Below are 18,836 nucleotides of genomic sequence, written 5' to 3'. Positions count from 1 at the left end.
TTAGTATGGCCCTCCGAGGATGTTATAAAATTTGAAATGGCCCTTGATAGGAAAATGTTCCCCACCCCTGCTGTAGCACTTCTCCAGATAACACACGAAAGGAAAGCCCTTGCAAAGCTACTGCATGGGCACTGCCCAGCACACCCTTGGATCAATTACAATGTAATTACAATAGCAGACAGAAATACAACCTGGGTCTGGGCTCTGTCTGCACTGATAACTGATAGATAAGCACCTGAGGGATGGCTGAGAGAAGCACCTGGCCAGAAACACATCTCAATGCTGTCAATAAATTACTCTGCCGGGACCGCTCTTTCCTGGGTAAGGCTACACGATCGGCGGGCACCAGCCACATCCCGACCTCCTGTGCAGTCCATCTAGCTGTCCGCTGGGAAAAGACTACTGAGGGGGGAAAAGCAGCAGATTTGGATACTGCGGTAGAAAAAGGGCCTGGCTTTCCGCTACTCCCCCGCCATGCTCTCGACTATGTACAAGCCCTTTGGTCGCCCCGCAAGTCGGTGCAATTTCAAAACTGTGATCAACCGCTCGCTTATCAGGAACCACTCTTAGCGGCAGTGTGTGACACTTGTGCAGATGTGCCAGTGATCCGTCGTCAAAAGGACGAGTGGAACGCCACATTTTCACTGCAGAGAGTGTACAAAGACAAAGAGATCAGCGATAAGACAGGGAAGTGCACCCGTATCGACTGCTGTCAGTTAGGAGCATGTTAAGGAGTGTATTAAGGATTAGAGGGGATTAGTCATATCAGATCACTAGAGGGTTATCAGTGGTCGCAGCTCCTCAACGAGCAGCTCCGGGCCGCTCGGAAACAAGCACCCCAGCCTCCCCGTATAAGTCTTAATATTAACCCATTAAGCCGGACGATTTATGAGTTTGGGAAAACAATTAAGCCCGTGATTTTTATTAGGAGCTTGATTGAGTGCCTCCTCCCCGGTGTCTCGACACTACCAAAGTTTACCCCCTCCAGAGAGCGGAGGCCTCGCTCCAAATATTACCGTGATTTAAGATGCAAAACCAACACACATTAAAACAGCTCAGTGCTTATTCCGCGCGCGCTTCCACACAAAACCAATTTAGTTTCCATTGATCGCTTTTCAAGCAATTAGATTTCCATTGATGGAAAAAGTAGAGGCTGCTTGTATGAGACGGGGAGGGTCAGTGGTTGGGCGCTGTGATTTGCACGTTTATTCAGGCCATTTGACCACCTCCTCTAACCCCTGACAGATCCCTGGCTCTTTCCCTCCTTCCTCTCTACCCATTCCACGTCCCCAGCTTCCGGACGACAAATAATTCACCCAGCATGAAAAAGGGCCTGGCGTCAGATTATATATCCGTCTTTATTTCCGATATTGCCTCTTTGTTTCTGCAAACTTGGCTGATTTTCTAAATTGTGGAGTATTGACTGTTTCAGAGCCTGACCAAGCGGGTCTGATGTAACACATTGGAGGTAATGATATCCCAGCGACAGGAGAGGCAGTGGAAGGGCCAGCACTGGACGATGGCCAGGCTCTGTAACCATTAGTCTTCTCAGGAGCCGGAGTCTGCTCTGTTCCAGCACGGCAGAGTTTGCCATCAGCACAAACGGTAACCCAACTCAACCAGTGAAACCACCACAACCCCTCCTGTGTGCCTGCCACAGACAGAAATGCCACAAAGGAATCATTTCCTTTCATACAGCCAAGGTCACTCCTCATCTTTCTGGGAGAAGAAAAGCTACATTATACTCAAACCTGAGGGTTTTTTTACAAAGGGAACGGTTCCATATTCAAAATACGTTGTAAAGGTGAAAGGGCGAAATGTGGATTCAAGGTATGAAATAGGAACACTGAATGCCATTAATGTGAGAGTAGGGTGTAATTCCCCGTAGGCTCCCAGAGGAAATCCACCGCTCGCCAAAGCCGGGGGAATTTGACAAATGCCTTTCTCAACACCAGCAAAGGAGACAAATGTTGCATTTAAACAGAAATACTTAATTTCCGCTTTTGGTGACTTGCAGCAGATATCATTAATCAACAGAGGCCTACCACGCTCAGTGAGCCTGCTAAGAACCAGATGATCGCCCTCTTCCACTCAATCCATCAAGTATGATTGGAGAAAGAAAAGGTTCAAAAATTTTGAGTTGCACCCACGCAGGAAGAGTAATTACCCTTGTGCCAGTCGCTGAGGTGTTCTCGTGACACCTCGACCCTCTGTTTATCATGCACCAGATTACTCATGGGGGGTGTCAGCACGGCATGACAGAACCAGCACCTCCACCTATGTCCCCTTCACTCACTGCACCCGAGGCGGACAAATATGACATACGAGCGTCCTGAACTTTTAACGCGCAAACTTATCTCGGGGATCCGGAGAATGCGATGCCCTTCATGTTCTCGGAAAATCGGCAAAGGCCAAGGATCGAGCTTTGAAGGATGGAATCTCGTCTCCATCTAAAGAGACCAATCTGTTGATTTTTGTCATTGTCTTGCTCTGTCACATCAACCGATTGTTGTACCTCTGGGATATTACTCACTGTCTACCATATGATAAAATGCATTGAAATAAGGTTCTTTTAAAGGTGCTATGTGCGGCATTTTGAACATTAATACATCATTGTCAAATTAATTGTGATGCATTTGTTTACCTCACTCGTAAACAAATGAGACTATTACAGCTCGCGGTTCATGAAAGTGTTTGTGGAAGTAGTTCTGCAAACTTAGCGCCGTGATACTTGACACTTTCCGATTTTCCGTTTCTTTTTACTTTTGAAGTTGAGAAATTAGTGGAGAGTAATTTATTGATCGGACTTTCCCGGGCCCTCTGCTTGCACTGACAGACCAGCCTCATCCTCCCGATTAATAATGTAAACCAGTGGGTCTGCAACACCACGGGTTGAATCTATAAGCTCAACACGGATCTAAGACGCGACAAAGGGAAGGGGATGGAAATAAGGCAATATAACGTCCCACCAAACGAGGCCCGTGTGGCACACAGTAAAGGGTCGTTGTTCTACGCTTCGCCAAAATATTCCCACCTCTGACGGATGGCAGAATGTTGTTGATACTGATGTTAACATGATTTAATGACCTCCAGGCAAATTTGTTTAGTTTCCCGCTGTGCGACGACACTAATCACTCTTCAGTGAATAAATCCTCATCCTACCAGGGCGGCTCTCGGAGTATATGCTTTCATTAATAGAAGGTGAGGATAAAATGGGGGGGCAAAACACTAACGAGCCGGTGATAATGCGCCATCTGAGTAAAAACAATACAAGTACAAGTACAATTTTCATGATGCTGTAACTTTCCTGAATTTTCGGACCTGCTTACTGATGTTTGAATTAAACACCGATGAATTTACTTGCTTGTAGGTGGAAATCGGAAATAATTAGGCCTCGGCGGTGTAAAATGCAGCATTCAGTCTGGATAAGAGCACCGATTTGCTCAGTGATGGCCTTGTTTATTTCTGTTAATCACACCAATTTCTTAAAATGAAGGTGGTAATGTTTTATTGATGTCGAGGTGCCGCATGCAGAGTTGTAATTCAATTTGAAGGGGGGAAAAAAAGGAAAACCGGAGAGGATTGATGTTTTTTCAAACGGGAAGAGATCGTTCTCTAAACATCAAAGATCAACAAACTTAAGAGATGCATTTAAAATGTCCGGACATGAAGAGAGTCAGACGAGGACGGATGTGCCGAGGCAATAACAGTAAAGCAAACAGGCGGCTGCCTTTGCACCACTGCTCCTTGCCTCCCTAGTGATACATGCCAGAGATAACAGCTTAATTTCAACCTCAGCACTTTTACTGCACTGTCCGAGGCATTCACTGCATCAATGTATCATTGTACCACCATGCTAGTCACTCTCCACTGCGACAACTCGCAATTTTTTTTCGTGATGGAAGCTTTCGGAAGGGTGCCACGATTTAGCTCGAGCGCCGGCCGCCCTCCTCTGATGGCTTTGGTCTTCGGAGACTCTGCTGGCTGTTTGTTTCTCGGAGCACAGGTCACAGGGCAGACTTCTGATTGAATCCCCCACACTGTGACGAGTGAAAGGGGGCAGAATCGCTCTTGATTCTGCTGCAGAGGCTCTTCCCTCTGCAAAGCATTTCCTCCTGCACTTTGAAAAGCAGGTGCTGGAGCTACTTCAACAGTGTGAGGAGGAAAAAAACGGGAAACAAAAACAACAACACATAGAGCCATGAGATTCTTTATCTGAAGAGATCCAGCGACTGAGTCCAGTGAATGATGCCAGAGGAAGAGAAGGCTTCAGTAGTCTTTCACGTTTGATGAACACGATCAGATCTATGTAATGATATGTTATGTTCTTCAATCTACAAAATAATAGTGGGCTTCAAAAATGTATCATCTATTCAAGGGAAAAAAAAATATATAAGTTTGCCTTCTTTGAAACAAAGACTACTCAAATAGTAGGGAACAGACTCCAAACATTTCTTTTCCCTTTAATTTTAATCAATATTTCCAAAACAGAAATAAAAAAACAGAGACTACGGAAAACTAAGTAATGCTTCTGTTTAACGGCCACACTGGTGCCATTAACTTGCAGCTCCTCACAGCCATAAGAGAGGATTTATAAAGAGATAATACAGACATGACTCTGCAGAGAGTTGACATGTCAGGTCCCAAATCACACGTTTCATAAACATGTGTGTTTCTGCTAAATTTAATTGCCAAATTGTTTATAGGCTAAGCCGTAGCCTGACAAGCAAACAGTGCTTGAACCAGGGCTATTCTCAAAGCAATTAGCGGTTAAATTTAAAATGTGCTACGATAGATTACATTCATCGCAAATCCTCTGTCAATTTGCATTCCTTCTCATGCTCCCATTGTAGCGCGGAGCCTCTGTAACATCACGGGGGATTTCCCCCGGAAAAGCCTGGCTCTGCGGCGCGCTGACCCTGCGTGGCACCGACGGATCGGTCAGCATGCCGGGCCGTTATTAACACTGACGTAAAAGAGGTCAGCGCGCGGCTGCCCGGGGTGCTGAGGACACGGAGGGATCTGGGCACCGGAGGAGAGCCACCTTGTTGAGGGGCGTCACGGTGAGAAAGCGGCCACATTACACGTCACCTCCATCTGCGGGGGGCTGCTGAGGGCAGCGTTTAAAAGGGCAAACATGAGTTGAATAAAGAATATGCTTTGTAGCACATTTCTCTGTCCTCTATTAAATAGCAGAAATAAATAAATATTTCCGTACAGCTGTCTGGATTGTGGAGGTGTCGTTCCACAGGGCCCTTATTTCAAACACAGGAACACCTCTTCTTTTTTCTCATGGATCGTATGACTTGAAACAACGCGCTCTTTTTGGTGCTCGCCGTCCTCTGCCATGACAGCCGATCCCTTCTCTTAGCTCACGCATCTCACACGTGAGTAATGATCCCGCAACTTAAAAATAACACTGCTACCCTTCACGTTCACATCGGGGGGGGGGGGGGGGGGAATGCCCTGGCAGTTCTGCACCGGCACGTCTCCTGTTATCCATAGGGAAGGCGGAAATCAGATGTGCTTTTTATCATGTGTCGTGAACGCTCTCCACCCCACCCCCACCACCCCCCCCCCCCCTTTCGCTCATACCCACGTCGAGCATCCCGTCAAAAGAATATTGGCAAACGTTGTAATAACGTGCCGGGTATCTGCGCCTTACATGGCTCGAGGCCTGCAGCGGTCCCGGGCCTGATATTTCAGCTTTATCATATTTTAGTTTTATTTGAGGACAGTGGCAGCGCCGTGCCTCCAGTCAGCCATAATTGAAACGAGGGAAGGGAAGATGTAGAGGCTGTGTGCCCCACTCCTTGTAATCAAGCCCTTAGTCCTGTGTGCTTTGCCATTTTTCAAAGTGAAATATCCTCACAATCTTAACAGTGATATGCAGCGAGCGCTCCTCATGCCTTAGCCCGTAGATAATTAGCAATGACAAAGAGCTCTTTTTTTTTTCTACATGAGAGAGCCATGCGTTCAGAGTGTTGCGGCCTCGTCTGCTGCCTGTCCACTGGAAGCGTTCAATTAAATCCATGATTACATGCAGAACAACATAAGGCTGGTTTGCGACTAATTTATTATTCTTTCTGTTGCAGGCGTGACATCAGTATTCAACAAGCGCTGCTATCCGTTTTGCACACGGTGTGTGTGGGTTGTATGTGAGACCCGTGTGTTTGGGAGGTGAGTGGTGGAAAAGTGAAGCCGGGGGACTGATGGAGAAGTTGATGCATGATCCCTGGTGGCTGAGCTTGTTTGAAGCGTGGAGCCGGGCAGGTGATTCGGAGGCGCCGGCTCTTTAAACAGCGTAATGAGCCAGAGAGGACGCTGCCCCCCCCCCCCACCCCCCCAGCACCCACCCACCCTCCAGCCCCCCAAACCCTCCCTCCTACCCTTCCTTCTATCAACACAAGCAACCAAACCTCTCCACCGACAGTGCAGGGATATTGTGTATCGACACTCGGCATGAACAGATTGAGTAAGCGTTTTACAAAATTTGATTTTCAAATGAATGATTCCAAAGACGCCAAAACAAAATTACTTATTTAAGGCTGCACCAATCAATATATTTGTATTGCCAATGATTGCTCGTATTAAAATAAACCCACAGAAGAGGGGTTGAAGATTGCCATCTCTGCAGCTTTTGTCCGTCTGCTTCGGGAGTTTTATTCGAAGCTCGATCGAGCTCGGAAGAATCAGACGTCGACCTGAGCAGCACCGAGAAGCAAACAGACATAGACAGTGGCGACTGCAAAATGCTGGGGCTACTTTTTTTTAAGTTGGTGAAGTTTAAACCACCTTCTATGTGACTCTCAGCTTGTTGTTGTCTGCCACCTGTTGGCCGAAATAAATAATATTGCAGCTTTAAGTTCGTTTTTTTGCTTTAAACGTATGCTCTAACGCATACAAGCTGACACCAATAGAAACTACCGGACTCCCTTCTATTTGGCCATTTGAATAAGGTCCAGTTGTGTCAAATAAACCAGGACCAGTGTATCATGGGCTACAACCAGTTAAATCTGCTGTATTCCTCCATTTGAAGCAGTCTGGCACAAAGTCAGAAAGTCTCACAAATCCCGGAGAAACGATCCAAAAATGAAAAATAAAACCGTCAGAAACATCCCTTTTGTCTTAGTTCTGATGACCCTGGGTGGTACAGAGCTCTACTTTAATGCGATTAGTTTCTGACTGATTTGCATACTTAATACGCCCTACCCTGGCCCCGGAATCCAGTTGCACTTGCAGGTTTCACGCCGGGTTGGCGTCCTCAGCCCCGGCCCCGTGGAGTCTCGTTACACTGCTCTCTTTAATGTCGCACAAATGCAGATCACAATCCTCCAACAGGTACACACACACAGAGGTGTTAAGGCTTGGGCAGAAAGTGTGAGAAACACAAAAGTTGGTACAGGTACTAAATGTGTTTGCATAATGAAGAAAGAAGGGGGGAAAAAAAACAAGAGTGAAACTGGTCCTCATGCACAATTTATTGTGTGTCTATTTGCAGACACATTTTTTCGTGATGTCGAACATAACACTGCAGCCGCGGCTCGAGGAGGAAACAAAGACGAGGGGGCACACGGGGGAGAAAGATGGGCTGCGAGCCTTCTATGCAGCGTTTCATTGCCGCTGATAATATATAAATGCATGCACACATGGATGCTGCTCGTAAATGAATAAACACATACATCAATTTCAAAATCCAACACATTTGAATTTCAAATGCAGCTGTGCCCCCTTTCCCCCCCCCCCTCTTTTTTTTGTTTTTACGATATGTCTCATTTCTCTTTCTCGGAGATATAAAAGGAGAGGGCTGGGAGGAAAAATTAGAGGGCTGGGAAAGAACAAATGCTGTATAGAATTTGGGGTTATGTATTGGGTTGGTGCGTTTTCCCTCCTGTTTAAATCAAACGTGTAGGGGCCGTGCAGCCCTGGGCTTGTTGCTGATGACAGGTTCAGTGTTTCTAGACTTCTCTCCTCCCCCTTTTCAGCGACAGTCCTGAATTGAGAAGCGGGGTGGAACGGGGGGTGTGGGCTTCTGGCGGAGGGTGAATTAAATAGTCACTCTCTCTCCCTCTCTCTCTCTCTTTCTGTCTCTCTCTCTTGCACTTTCTCTTTTTTTCAGTGGCGTTTAAAATCAATTCATTCAGTGGACTGCTGACACAGCCCGGCCCAGAGAGCCCAGGATTTATGGCTCCCTCTAATGGGCATGCTCTGAACCAAAGCCCTGCCGTCAGCACAATTCTGCCAGCCACCCGTCCGCCCCACTCCCTCACTCCATCTAGCTTTTAAAGACGCAGGCACCCCTCCTCTTCCTCCCTCCGCTCCTTCTCCTCCTCCATCCTCTTTCCTCATCAACCCTCTGGTGGTGAAAGAGAGGCCTTGGAAACACACTAAGGGCCTCAAAAACGTACACAAGCCGCCATAACACAATACAAACAAAGAGGAGCTGCACAATACGGCACCTGTCATCTAACATTTCTAACATTTCTCTTATTAAACGCTTGGTTTTGCTTCTCTTACAGTGACTGATGTCCGGAGAATTCCTCGGCCTCTCACAAGCGCTGCCAATACGAGAGCAGTGCGAGATATTTCTCCTGCAGCGTCGGGTTCTGTTCAGGACGAACATGAACTCTATGACACCGTCAGCTTGTGGGGCTTCAACGTGCGTTTCAACATTGTGGACGTTCACTGATAAAGATGATCTACTTAGCGTTGTTAGAACCGGAATGTTTTGCAAAACATGCTCTCACGAGGTGCAGCCCCTCCAGAGCAGTGCACAACATCTCGCTCTGATTATTTACCATAAGTGTGAGGAGGAGAAACTGCATTACACTGTCAGCTTGGGTTTAAAAACACAAATTTAATGTACTTTTCAGCGTTGTTGGCAGACATTTGGTGTTAGATGTTTCCTTATGATCATTAAAATCTGGGCAAAGCTTTTGCTAACAAGTGGTGCTTCCCAGAGCAGTATATAATCTCTCTCTATCCATTACCCTGTCTGACGAGTGGTGCTTCCTGAGGTCTTTGGAGCGTATATATATTCATATATTCATAACCAAGTCTAGTGTCACACGATCTGAAACAATTTATGGCGCAAGAGGGAAAAAAAAAAAAAAACTGTGATTGAAAACACTCGCCTATGAACTCAGTGAGTGTAAAGATATATGAAAAGGATCATGGCCTGAATTGTGATGACAATATGGAGTCACTCCTGTGCGACACTTGATTTGAGCGAGTTAGCGAGTCCCCCCCCCCGTCTGAGCGAGTGTGTTTCTGTATCGTGTTTACGTCTGTGTACACTCAGGCACAATATGCTACGCTGCTGTTGACCCTGTTATATCCTCCGGCGACCCGGTAATTTGCAGACAAATACAGACCTTTGCTTCTGCCCCGGAGCCTCGATTGTACATCCTTCTCCATATTCCTGCTCTGCTCTGCAGCCTGTCAAGGCGTTATGGGCCCTGAATTAGCCTTCCATTACAGCTAGGCTCCAGCTCCCCCTAAAGTTAACCATAACTGACCATTTCGCGTTGCTTCATTATAAAGCCATGCATGTAAAATCAAGTCATGGTCCCCGGCCGTCACATCCAATTTCAAAATACAATCCCCAGCCCCCCCATAATCTCCATCTTTCTCTCTTACTTAAGTTCAACCTTCTCCTTGTTTCATAAAATATGATCTGATTAAAATAGATTACACACCTTGTTAGTGGAGCGTTTCATATTTGATACAGCGGTGCTTTAAGACAGCCGGCGTCCTCCATGATTCAAAGCCAGTGTGGCCTTGTTGTCTGGCCTATTTATTTAATAAGCTCACCTACATCAGTGGGCCTTTTAAGTGGGCCTTTGCTCCGGGGGAGCAAAGGCAAAGTTCAATGCTCACACCTGTACAACTCAAATAAAAAATTCAAAAAGCAGGAATGACGGATTTTCTCCTCTCCCATAAAAAGCAAAAGAATCAGAGACAAATTCCAAAACAGGAAGCCGCAAATTACGTGCGGACCTGCAGGGAGAGCCACAGGTCAGCCGCGAAACCTTTCTGCGGCGATTAGTCCATCGCAGCTTAAGACTGGAGCTTTTACAACGTCTCGAACATGAGAGACCACGGTATGCAAATGCTATAATATAAACAGAGAGAAGAAAGGCAGAGTCTTTGACGGTAAATGAATTCATTATAATTCTCACCTCATCTGCTGACTGATGGAAGTCTCCTCGTGTAATCGCTGATGGGGGGGAATACCTTCTACTGTACTGAGGCAGCTCAGATGTGGGAATAATAATGGGTCATATCGCCTTGAAAATGAAAATGAGACTCCCCCATTTACTCTGAACAAAGTCCATGTAAGAGGGTAAAATGTAATACAGCGCTTGAGGAATGTAATTATCATTTAGCGGGTCCGTGAGTGACGGGGCCCGAACCGCATGAAAAACTCATTTTCATTTTTCTTATTATATCGTGATTATATAAACATTCTTAACCAGTGGCCACAGCAGCAGCAAATTATAGCAAATTAGCCCCATATTGCCAGTTTTTAGCGGAGGCAAATGAACAAGCACTAGAACTCCAGTGTTTATTCCATAAATCAGCCGAATGCTGCACCTGTTGAGAATGTAAATCGCTGAGGCTATTTGATTAAACTCTTACATCAAAACATTTCAAGAGCACTTTTTCTCCCTCTCTTTTTTTTTTTTTTCTGTTTATCCTCCGGTTTTCTTCTCTGTTAAGTTCACTCTCTCCTCCTACACCCACTGCAACTGGAGTTTCAATGGGCGGTGACGAGGGAGACATAACACCCACCAGCTATACGTGGGGGCACGGGAGGTCCATCATTACCAAGCCACAGTGGTGATCACGGCAATAATATAGAACTATAACCGAGCAATTAGACTAATGGAAAACGTCCCTATTTCTCCCGGTGTGCTGCAGCGAGACGCGCCGCATGCGCCGCGGGCCCCCCCTGGAGATGAGGCTGGAGATGTGAAGTGGAGAAGAGGTAATGGCGGAGGACCATTGATCCTCGCCGCCACCTGCTATATAGCTCCGCGGAGGATGGGTGGGGAGGCAGAGGGCTCCATCTGGGGAGAGATCCCACTGGCTCCTGGGCTCTCAGGCATATGGATAAGAGTCTTTCTCTAGTCTTCCGCTACTTAACCAGCACACATTAGCACAATATGGCCGGATAGGGGAGAGTAAGGCGTGCATACATGCAGACTTTATGACAGTAAGGGCGCATCCGCAGCGAGCGGGCGTGAAGCCGTTTCCTCCGACTCGGGAGCGTTCGGCTGCTCGTGTGAGGCCAGGTGAGAAAAGGACCACTCAGATAATCACACTTAAAATGTGAGGCACACTTCCGAATGAATGGAGCACATTTCTCCCAGAGGAAACAACAGCATCAGTTGCTCATATATCCCCCAAAACAACCCATATTTACATTTAATAGGAAAAGAGCTGCAGCAGCCATGTGAATAATGACCGCTGCGTGTCAGGAGCAGAGGCTGAGGCAGCAGGACGCTGGGCCGGTGGTTGTTTGTGTCGTCAAAGTTAAACGGGAATTGTTGCAAATCGGACCACACCCCAAAACTGCAGAAAAGTTCCCTGATCTTAGTTTCTTTAACCAGAAAACAGGATATTTTCTTACCCTTTTTTAAAGCAAACCTTGACCCAAGCAGTAGCATAACAATAAATAAGAATTTCTAATACTTCTATATCAGATTAGGGAACATAGTGAGTAATCGTAAAGGATTTACTTCATAGATATAGATGGAGGATTTAATGTCCAAAGAGTATGAAACCATCAGTAAAAAGATTACTCGACAAATGGCAGAGATAATGACCAATACCTAATTAAGACTGATAATAAGCAAATAGGTCTACATGGTAGAAATAGTCATAAACATTGGAGAAGATTGAAAATCACAACCAAAAAAACGGAGCCAGTTGTGTGAAAAGCTGTAGATGAATTACCTTGGTTGACAATGCGCTATCGTAGATTGACAGTTATCTTCTACACTGAAATACTTTTCAGATTTTCTAACAAAAAAAATAAAACTATTATTGCCGCTCTGGAAACCTTTTCACAAAGGTAACACCAAAATTGTCTTTTAAGTAAAGGAGTAAGAAGAAAATTGGTAATGCCGCCACAAATCATACTCAACTTTTTTATCAGTGCCCGTGGTGGATAAGAGTTGTTGATGTGGTTTGGGATATTTCCAAACCAGGAGGCAAAAATATGATAATATAAGTGGGACAATTAGATTTCCTTTCCTGTTATGTTGCAGCAAAACAGATATTTCAATTCCACACTTAAGTTCAGGCAGAGCTAGACAAACCAAAATTTTTCCACCAAGAAAGCGTACCCGAAGTCAGACTCGTTGTGAGTTAAGACACATAGAGACGGACTGGACCTAAAGTGCACAGCAAACAGACATGAGGGGTTTGTTTAGAGGCTGACCTGCCCAGCTGGGGGTCTCCATGTACAGGTAAAGCCGGTCGGGCTGAAGCTGGGTCACTCAACTCGCTGCTGCTGCCACAGGGACTGATGAACCCTGCAGAAAGAAAAAAAAAAAACAGAACACACACTGGCTGTTAAAACACTCTCTGCAGCAGAAAGAGGTGAAGTTTGTTTGTTATTTACTCAAGTACTAATTTTTTAACATTTTCAGAAATTTGCTCATTTGGCTTAAACATAATTTGTGAAATGTATGTTTTCATTTTCAGAAAACTCCAGCGGCTTTTTGGGACTTTTTCCATTGTTTGACATTCACATATGAAGAACATAGCAGGACAAACACGTTTAGAGCAACAGGAACACATTCAGGCAGGGGGTGGAGCCTGGGTGGAGCATACAGAATTACATGAAGTATAAATTCTGTGGCTGAGATCAACACGAGCTTCTGCAGTTATCGCCAAAGGCTCTCAAATTTCATATTTCCATTTCGACAGGCATCTTCTGTCTGCAGTTCAGTGCATGTCTTAAAGCAGCTCTCGAGTCAGGAGGAATATGAGGAAAGATTTTTTGACCCTTGCTATATAGGCGATCTCTCACATTGTGTGTTGCGCCGAGAGACTAAGGCCAAGAGAGTGCAAGATACGCAAACATTATGTCTGAATATCAAGTCAAAATTAAAAAACATGCATCAATAACCTAAGGAATGTGAATATGTGTGGTGTTCAACATCCTCTGTTGTGTGCTGAACAACCTGAGAGGCAAACAAACTCCGGTCTGTTTTTTTAAACCTACACTGATGTTTTTTTATTTTGGAATGGTATTTTCCATCCATGCATAGCAGTAACACACCTGAAAACACATATCACATGACCATTCAAGTAAAGTGGTTATGTTTACACTGGTGTAAACAGGAAGCAGATTGTCAGTTTTTGGTTGGTTATAGACAATACTACAATCACAGTGATGGTGAAAAGTAAGACCAGGCCTCTCTCATTTGGACCAACGATGAGGTGGAACTGTTACTGAAAACCAAGACAAAGGCTTCTGCCAGGGTTGGACTTTAGAGTGCAGGGATATGGTTATTTCCTGGAAACACTCTAAAGTGAATTTGTATTAAATCTCACCGAATTACACAGAGAAGTAAAAGCTGTTTCTTCATTTGGGGCGAGCATGAGTTTGTGTGTTAAGTACGGACCTGGAGTATGGAGGTGGCTAGCCTAGCTTAGCATAAAGAGCAGGTACAAATGGTTACCCTGAATCTGTCGAGGGTTAAGAACCAGATGAATCTCTCTAACGTTCACTGATAAACATGATGCTGTTTAAACACTCTACCCGTTCACCGCTCAACACTGCTCCTGCTCGCGTGAAGCTACTATGACGACGCAACATGGCAAACAGGCACCGTGTTTGTTTGGGTTTAATCTTGTGAGCAAACATTATGTCCCACGTATATGGCTGTTACCCAGCACACACCTCTAAGCATTACAGCATGTTTCTGCCTCAACGTGGGGCTGCTCTCCCACAGCGGCTGGCTTTCTGCTGACTTGTGTATCTTCGCAGGCTTCTGGTTGGCTGCTGCCCAGAAGCCCAGCCGATGAACCGCGGAGAGAGCACATTGATTTCATCCCAGCAGAAATCCCCTCTCGCGGTGACCCGCCTCCCTACCCCGCCCCACACCTGATTAAGCATTTGCAGGGAGTGATGCCAACACAATTCGTCATTTATCAAAAGTAATTAAAAGCTATTTCTTTTCTCCTGTTGATTGGGAATTGACTAATTGTTGAGTCTGTGAAAACGGGGGAATAAATAAAACAGGGAAGGATGAATTTTACATAAACTCAGAGGAAAACATAAACGCTGTAAAACGAGGGCCAGACATCTGGCTCTGTGATTTCTCCCTCTACGTGATTATGACTGCAAATCCGAAACAGTTGTTTAGCGCATTCTGATATATACAGCCCATAGGCAGTAAATAATATATTAGAAACAGCATATTGACTAGCTGACTTAAAAGGTTGTTTTTCTCTTCATCTTGTGTGAACACAAGAGTGGGAGGAAAATACAAACACTGGTCGGTTACTTGTTAACAGAAAATGAAAATTGGCCCCAGCTTGTGCCAAAAGAGATATTTGAGCCAGTAAATACCAGCTTCTCCGTCTGAGTGGGAAAACAACCAGATACAAGGGACAGTGAAGAGCAGGAGAGGCGCTGGAGCCATCTTACAGCCGAGGTTACAGTACGTCTATCCAATGAAATCAAGCAATACCATTTCAACATTATCGGTAACAACCTCTGAATGCACCATTACCTTCTATAAGGGCAGAATGAAATGTCAGAATTGATTTGAGAGGGGCGGGTTGAGATATAAGTGGGCAGCTAAGGTGGCCATTTTGTTTCGGCGGCCCTTCACTTGGTGTCCCTGGATCATTAGCAGACGGCGAAAAAGAGCTGGAGGAACATGGATGAGGTGTGGGTGGCCATCACAAGCGCGTCTCCAGTGACAGAATGTGAAAATGAAAACAGCAAAAAATACACGCATATGCACACGCACGCACACACACACACACACACACACACATACACACACAAACACACACACACACACACACACACACAGAAATCAAAGGGAAAAAAGAGGCACTCGGAAATGCCAGAGGAGTCGTTTAAATTTCCCACCACTTTGTAAATAACTTTAGCTGCACAAATACCTGGCTTTGCTCTGAGCAGATACAATTTTTTTTTTTTCTCCAGCCAACAATTTATTCTCTGCCAACAAATGGAGCCGTTGCTTCAATGAGACGATTTGAATATCCCTTTGAAGGCTGCAGATGGACAAGCAATACTATCATTGCCTGGGAACACAGAAATAATTGGGCAACAGTGGGAGAAGCCTACATTCACGTGTCTGCGGAGACAGAGCCCCGCTTGGTTATTCTAATTGAACCTCTCACTCTCCTGCCTTTTGTTTACATTCCCATTCATCATCAAAAAAAATCAATTACTTATGTTCTCTAACATGTATGATTATTAATGTTCTAATTATGCCTCTCTCCTCTAATCTCTCGGATTGCAATTTGGGTGATATATGTCGGAACAACCCAGCGAGTCCCCTGAAAGTGAAAACTGGATTAGGAATCTATGTGCAATAACACACCTTCCCCTGGGAGCCATCTGACGGAGAGAGAAGGCTTGTCATAGTTTGTGTATACATGGGGATTTATGCCAGCTCAGTGAGCATGTGTTATTATATACTGTCTTTGTTCGACATGCATTTCGAAGCAGAAAGTTGTATAATCAGCTCTATACTGACAGAACAGACGCATCTGGGGAAACTGGCAGGGACAGCCGAACAGAAAGAAGAAAAAAAAAAGCCCAAAATGGAGAGCAAACTACCTCCGTCCAGCTCTTCTTATTCTTCTTGTGAAAGGCTATAGGTATGACAGCTTTAGAGGTGTGAAATAATGTCGGTGAGAGCCTTGAGGAGCCCCTGCAGAGAGGCTGAGAGGGTCCTGTACTGCCTCAAGCAATGAGTGTTCTTCAAGGCTTTTCCTCAGAGCACTTTTACAAGAGCACAAATTAGGTGTAAGGAATGCCTGTGTCGGTGGGCGCACCCAGCCAGCACACAGAGGAGGAGAGAGAGAGAGAGAGAGAGAGAGAGAGAGAGAGAGAGAGAGAGAGAGAGAGAGCGAAAGAGAGAGAGAGAGAGAGAAAGAAGAAGAAGAAGAAGAAAAAACTTGGATGACAGTGAAGAAGCGGAGGGCGTCATAAAGTGCGGAAAATAAGCTCTCACTTTCAAACGTTTACAGCGGCTCAAATATCTGATGATACCTCTCATAGCTTTTAATCTTTAATGTGAAAAATTAATCATCCCATTCATTATTTTAATAGCTGTCATTTTTCTCTCCCCAAAGTGATGATTTATAACCATTAAGCCCTGCGTAGGCTTGTGTGCGAGGGATTTATCGTAATGTTTGCACCAGGTAGCCTCCAACCATATTTCATTACTCTGACAAGCCATTAAAATGCCCTGGTGATTAAACAACAGCTCTGAGGTCAGTGTGTATGGCTGTTTCTTTACCCATGCAGGAGCCCAGCAGTGCAGCCAGGCAGGCGGGGACCTGTAGCCTAACAAAGCCCTTTTCCCCCAGGTTCCCTTCAGACTGGAAATCGTAGTTATAGATCTCTATCTGCTGTGCTGTGCGAGGGCGACAGGGGCGCGTGATGCACATGCCCAGAAGCTACAGCGGAATAAAGTTAAGAATGGGGCTATTATGCCTTTTTTTCCCCCTCAGAGGTCTGGCATCATGATAACTGTGCACTTAGAGGAAAAACTCCAGCCTCAGATACTCTTATGTCCATCAGGCGGCGGTGCTCAGTGTGTTCCAGGACATATTTTGTGATGGTGTGTTGTCATTTATGCCTCTGTTGTCCCACTTGTCTCTTTTACTTCTGCTTCAGTAATTGATTTTCTACCAAGCCCAACACGCAGGGGTGTGTTGAGAACATCCGGGGACGGACGGGCAACCCAGCCCCTAAGAGCCACCCCTACTCTATGACAATTCAGAAAGAATATTAATGCCTGACGCCCAATGACGCTCAACCTGTAGATATTTATATTCTAGTCCAAACACTTTGTCAGTTTAAAGTGTTTTAATATACAGCCAATACGCAAACACACATAATAAAGTGTGATACAAAAATCTATAAATTAATATTACGACATTCTGATTTTATTGTGATTGTTTTAGAGAGTTGTTGATTCAACCTTACGATCATTTTGGACGATGTGGTTTGTGATGCTGTTGTGCTTTCATTGACATAAATTGGGTGAACTGAATAATAGAAACATCTGTCCGGATAAAGCACGACACACATCAACCGTCCCACAACCTGCAGCCTCCAAATTGACCATAAAACATAAATTAACCTTTTATGCCGTGTGTGTAAGGTGTAATTTATTGAACAGGGTAAATAAAATAAAGGGATAAACAACAAGTATTCAGCAATTGTCACTGCATTATTACTTAATTGCTCTAGAGTTAGTTATCATTTGGGTTTTTTCTGATATTTACATTAAATTGACACTTTCAATACAGAAACGGTTTCTGAGTACCAGAACCAATTGTTTTTCTCAAAAGTAGACAGTTGACCTTTAGAGCCGTTTTTTTCTTGCTAAGTAAAATTACAAGTTTAAATCTAATATATATGTAAAAAAGGGGAAAACTTATGATAAAAGTTGGCAAAAAAAATCCCATAATAAATTAAACCTAGCCAAGGTACAATCATTTACCAGTCATTAACAATTTCAGTGCTTAATACAGCAAAAAAATGTCAGTTCATAACTCGCTTATTAATTGTCACCTCGCTGCTGGGGCCAGGGACGCTCACAGTGCCGGCTGATGTGTTTGACACGGGGTCACGCGTGCAGTCAAACACAGAGCATTCCTCTGCTTTCAAATGTTTACACGTGTCTTGCTCCTCCCTTTACACGGAATTAAAGTCAAAGGTTTGCCAATGTTCCAGTTTCGGGAAACCTTGAAATCCTTGTGTTGCACGAAAAACAGCTTTACCCTCAATTGATTAGCTTCAGACATTTTGTTGTGGTGTAGATTTGAGTTTGAGGTCGCTGCTAGCTAACTGTGGCCTTACGCTTCGAGCTGCCAGAGTCATGTAGAGAATGTGTGCTACTACCAGGGTTAAGAGTAATGCTAAATTGTCACATGACGTGATGTTTATGTTGCCTGTTAGCAGGGCATCTATTTCAGAACAGATCTCAGGCACCTTAATGAAGCGCAGAGAAATCTGTGTTGGGATCCAGTCCTGTACTGGCAGGGAAGGAGCCCAATACAAATTGTTACATTGTTACTCATGGATCGGATCATATCTACACACAGAAAAATTCAGAGTGCTTCTCTCACAGTCGCGATGCTGTTCTGGTGAAAAAAAAGATGTCCACAGACATACAGACATATAAACACCAGCCAACATATTCAGAGCCGCCTCTGTTAAGGTTCTGGTACACCAGCAGCCCACTGTCGCAGCTGGTAACAAGGGTGGCCAGAAACACAAGGCACATTGTCAAATACTGTTTTGTTCGTGTCGTAAAAGTGTTAAATGTTGGATTTTTTTTATGTGTGAAGGGCAATAGCTAGTATTCCATGGGTGGAAATGGACAGATGTCGCTTGAGAAATTGCAGGAGAAACACCAGCCTGCAGCACAAAATGGATTCCCAATTCAATCCCAGCGGAGGAAGCTGGATGAACAGCAGGCCGGGGAGCAGGGGGTGGTGGGGGGGGGGGGGATTTAACTCCCCTGCATGTATGTTCATGTCTAATGTCCTCAGTCCAACGGGCGGGATTGATCACCGATGCCACATCTGACAGTGACTGA

The 18,836-nt window shown here is 44.9% G+C and overlaps 1 protein-coding gene across 3 annotated transcripts in view; it reads right to left on the bottom strand.

The window, feature by feature from the left end:
• Window positions 1-18,836, bottom strand: part of LOC133971451 (RNA binding protein fox-1 homolog 3-like) — a 310,652-nt gene that overhangs the window by 178,347 nt on the left and 113,469 nt on the right. For all 3 annotated transcript variants that reach the window (XM_062408806.1, XM_062408805.1, XM_062408807.1), the window contains exon 3: window positions 12,449-12,542. In XM_062408806.1, the coding sequence (XP_062264790.1) occupies window positions 12,449-12,470 (22 nt within the window). In that variant the 5' untranslated portion in view covers window positions 12,471-12,542. The remainder of the gene's footprint in view (window positions 1-12,448; window positions 12,543-18,836) is intronic.

This window comes from Platichthys flesus, chromosome 16, assembly GCF_949316205.1.
Source record: "Platichthys flesus chromosome 16, fPlaFle2.1, whole genome shotgun sequence".
Taxonomy (NCBI): Eukaryota; Metazoa; Chordata; class Actinopteri; order Pleuronectiformes; family Pleuronectidae; genus Platichthys; species Platichthys flesus.
This window is presented reverse-complemented; position numbering and strand designations above follow the sequence as displayed.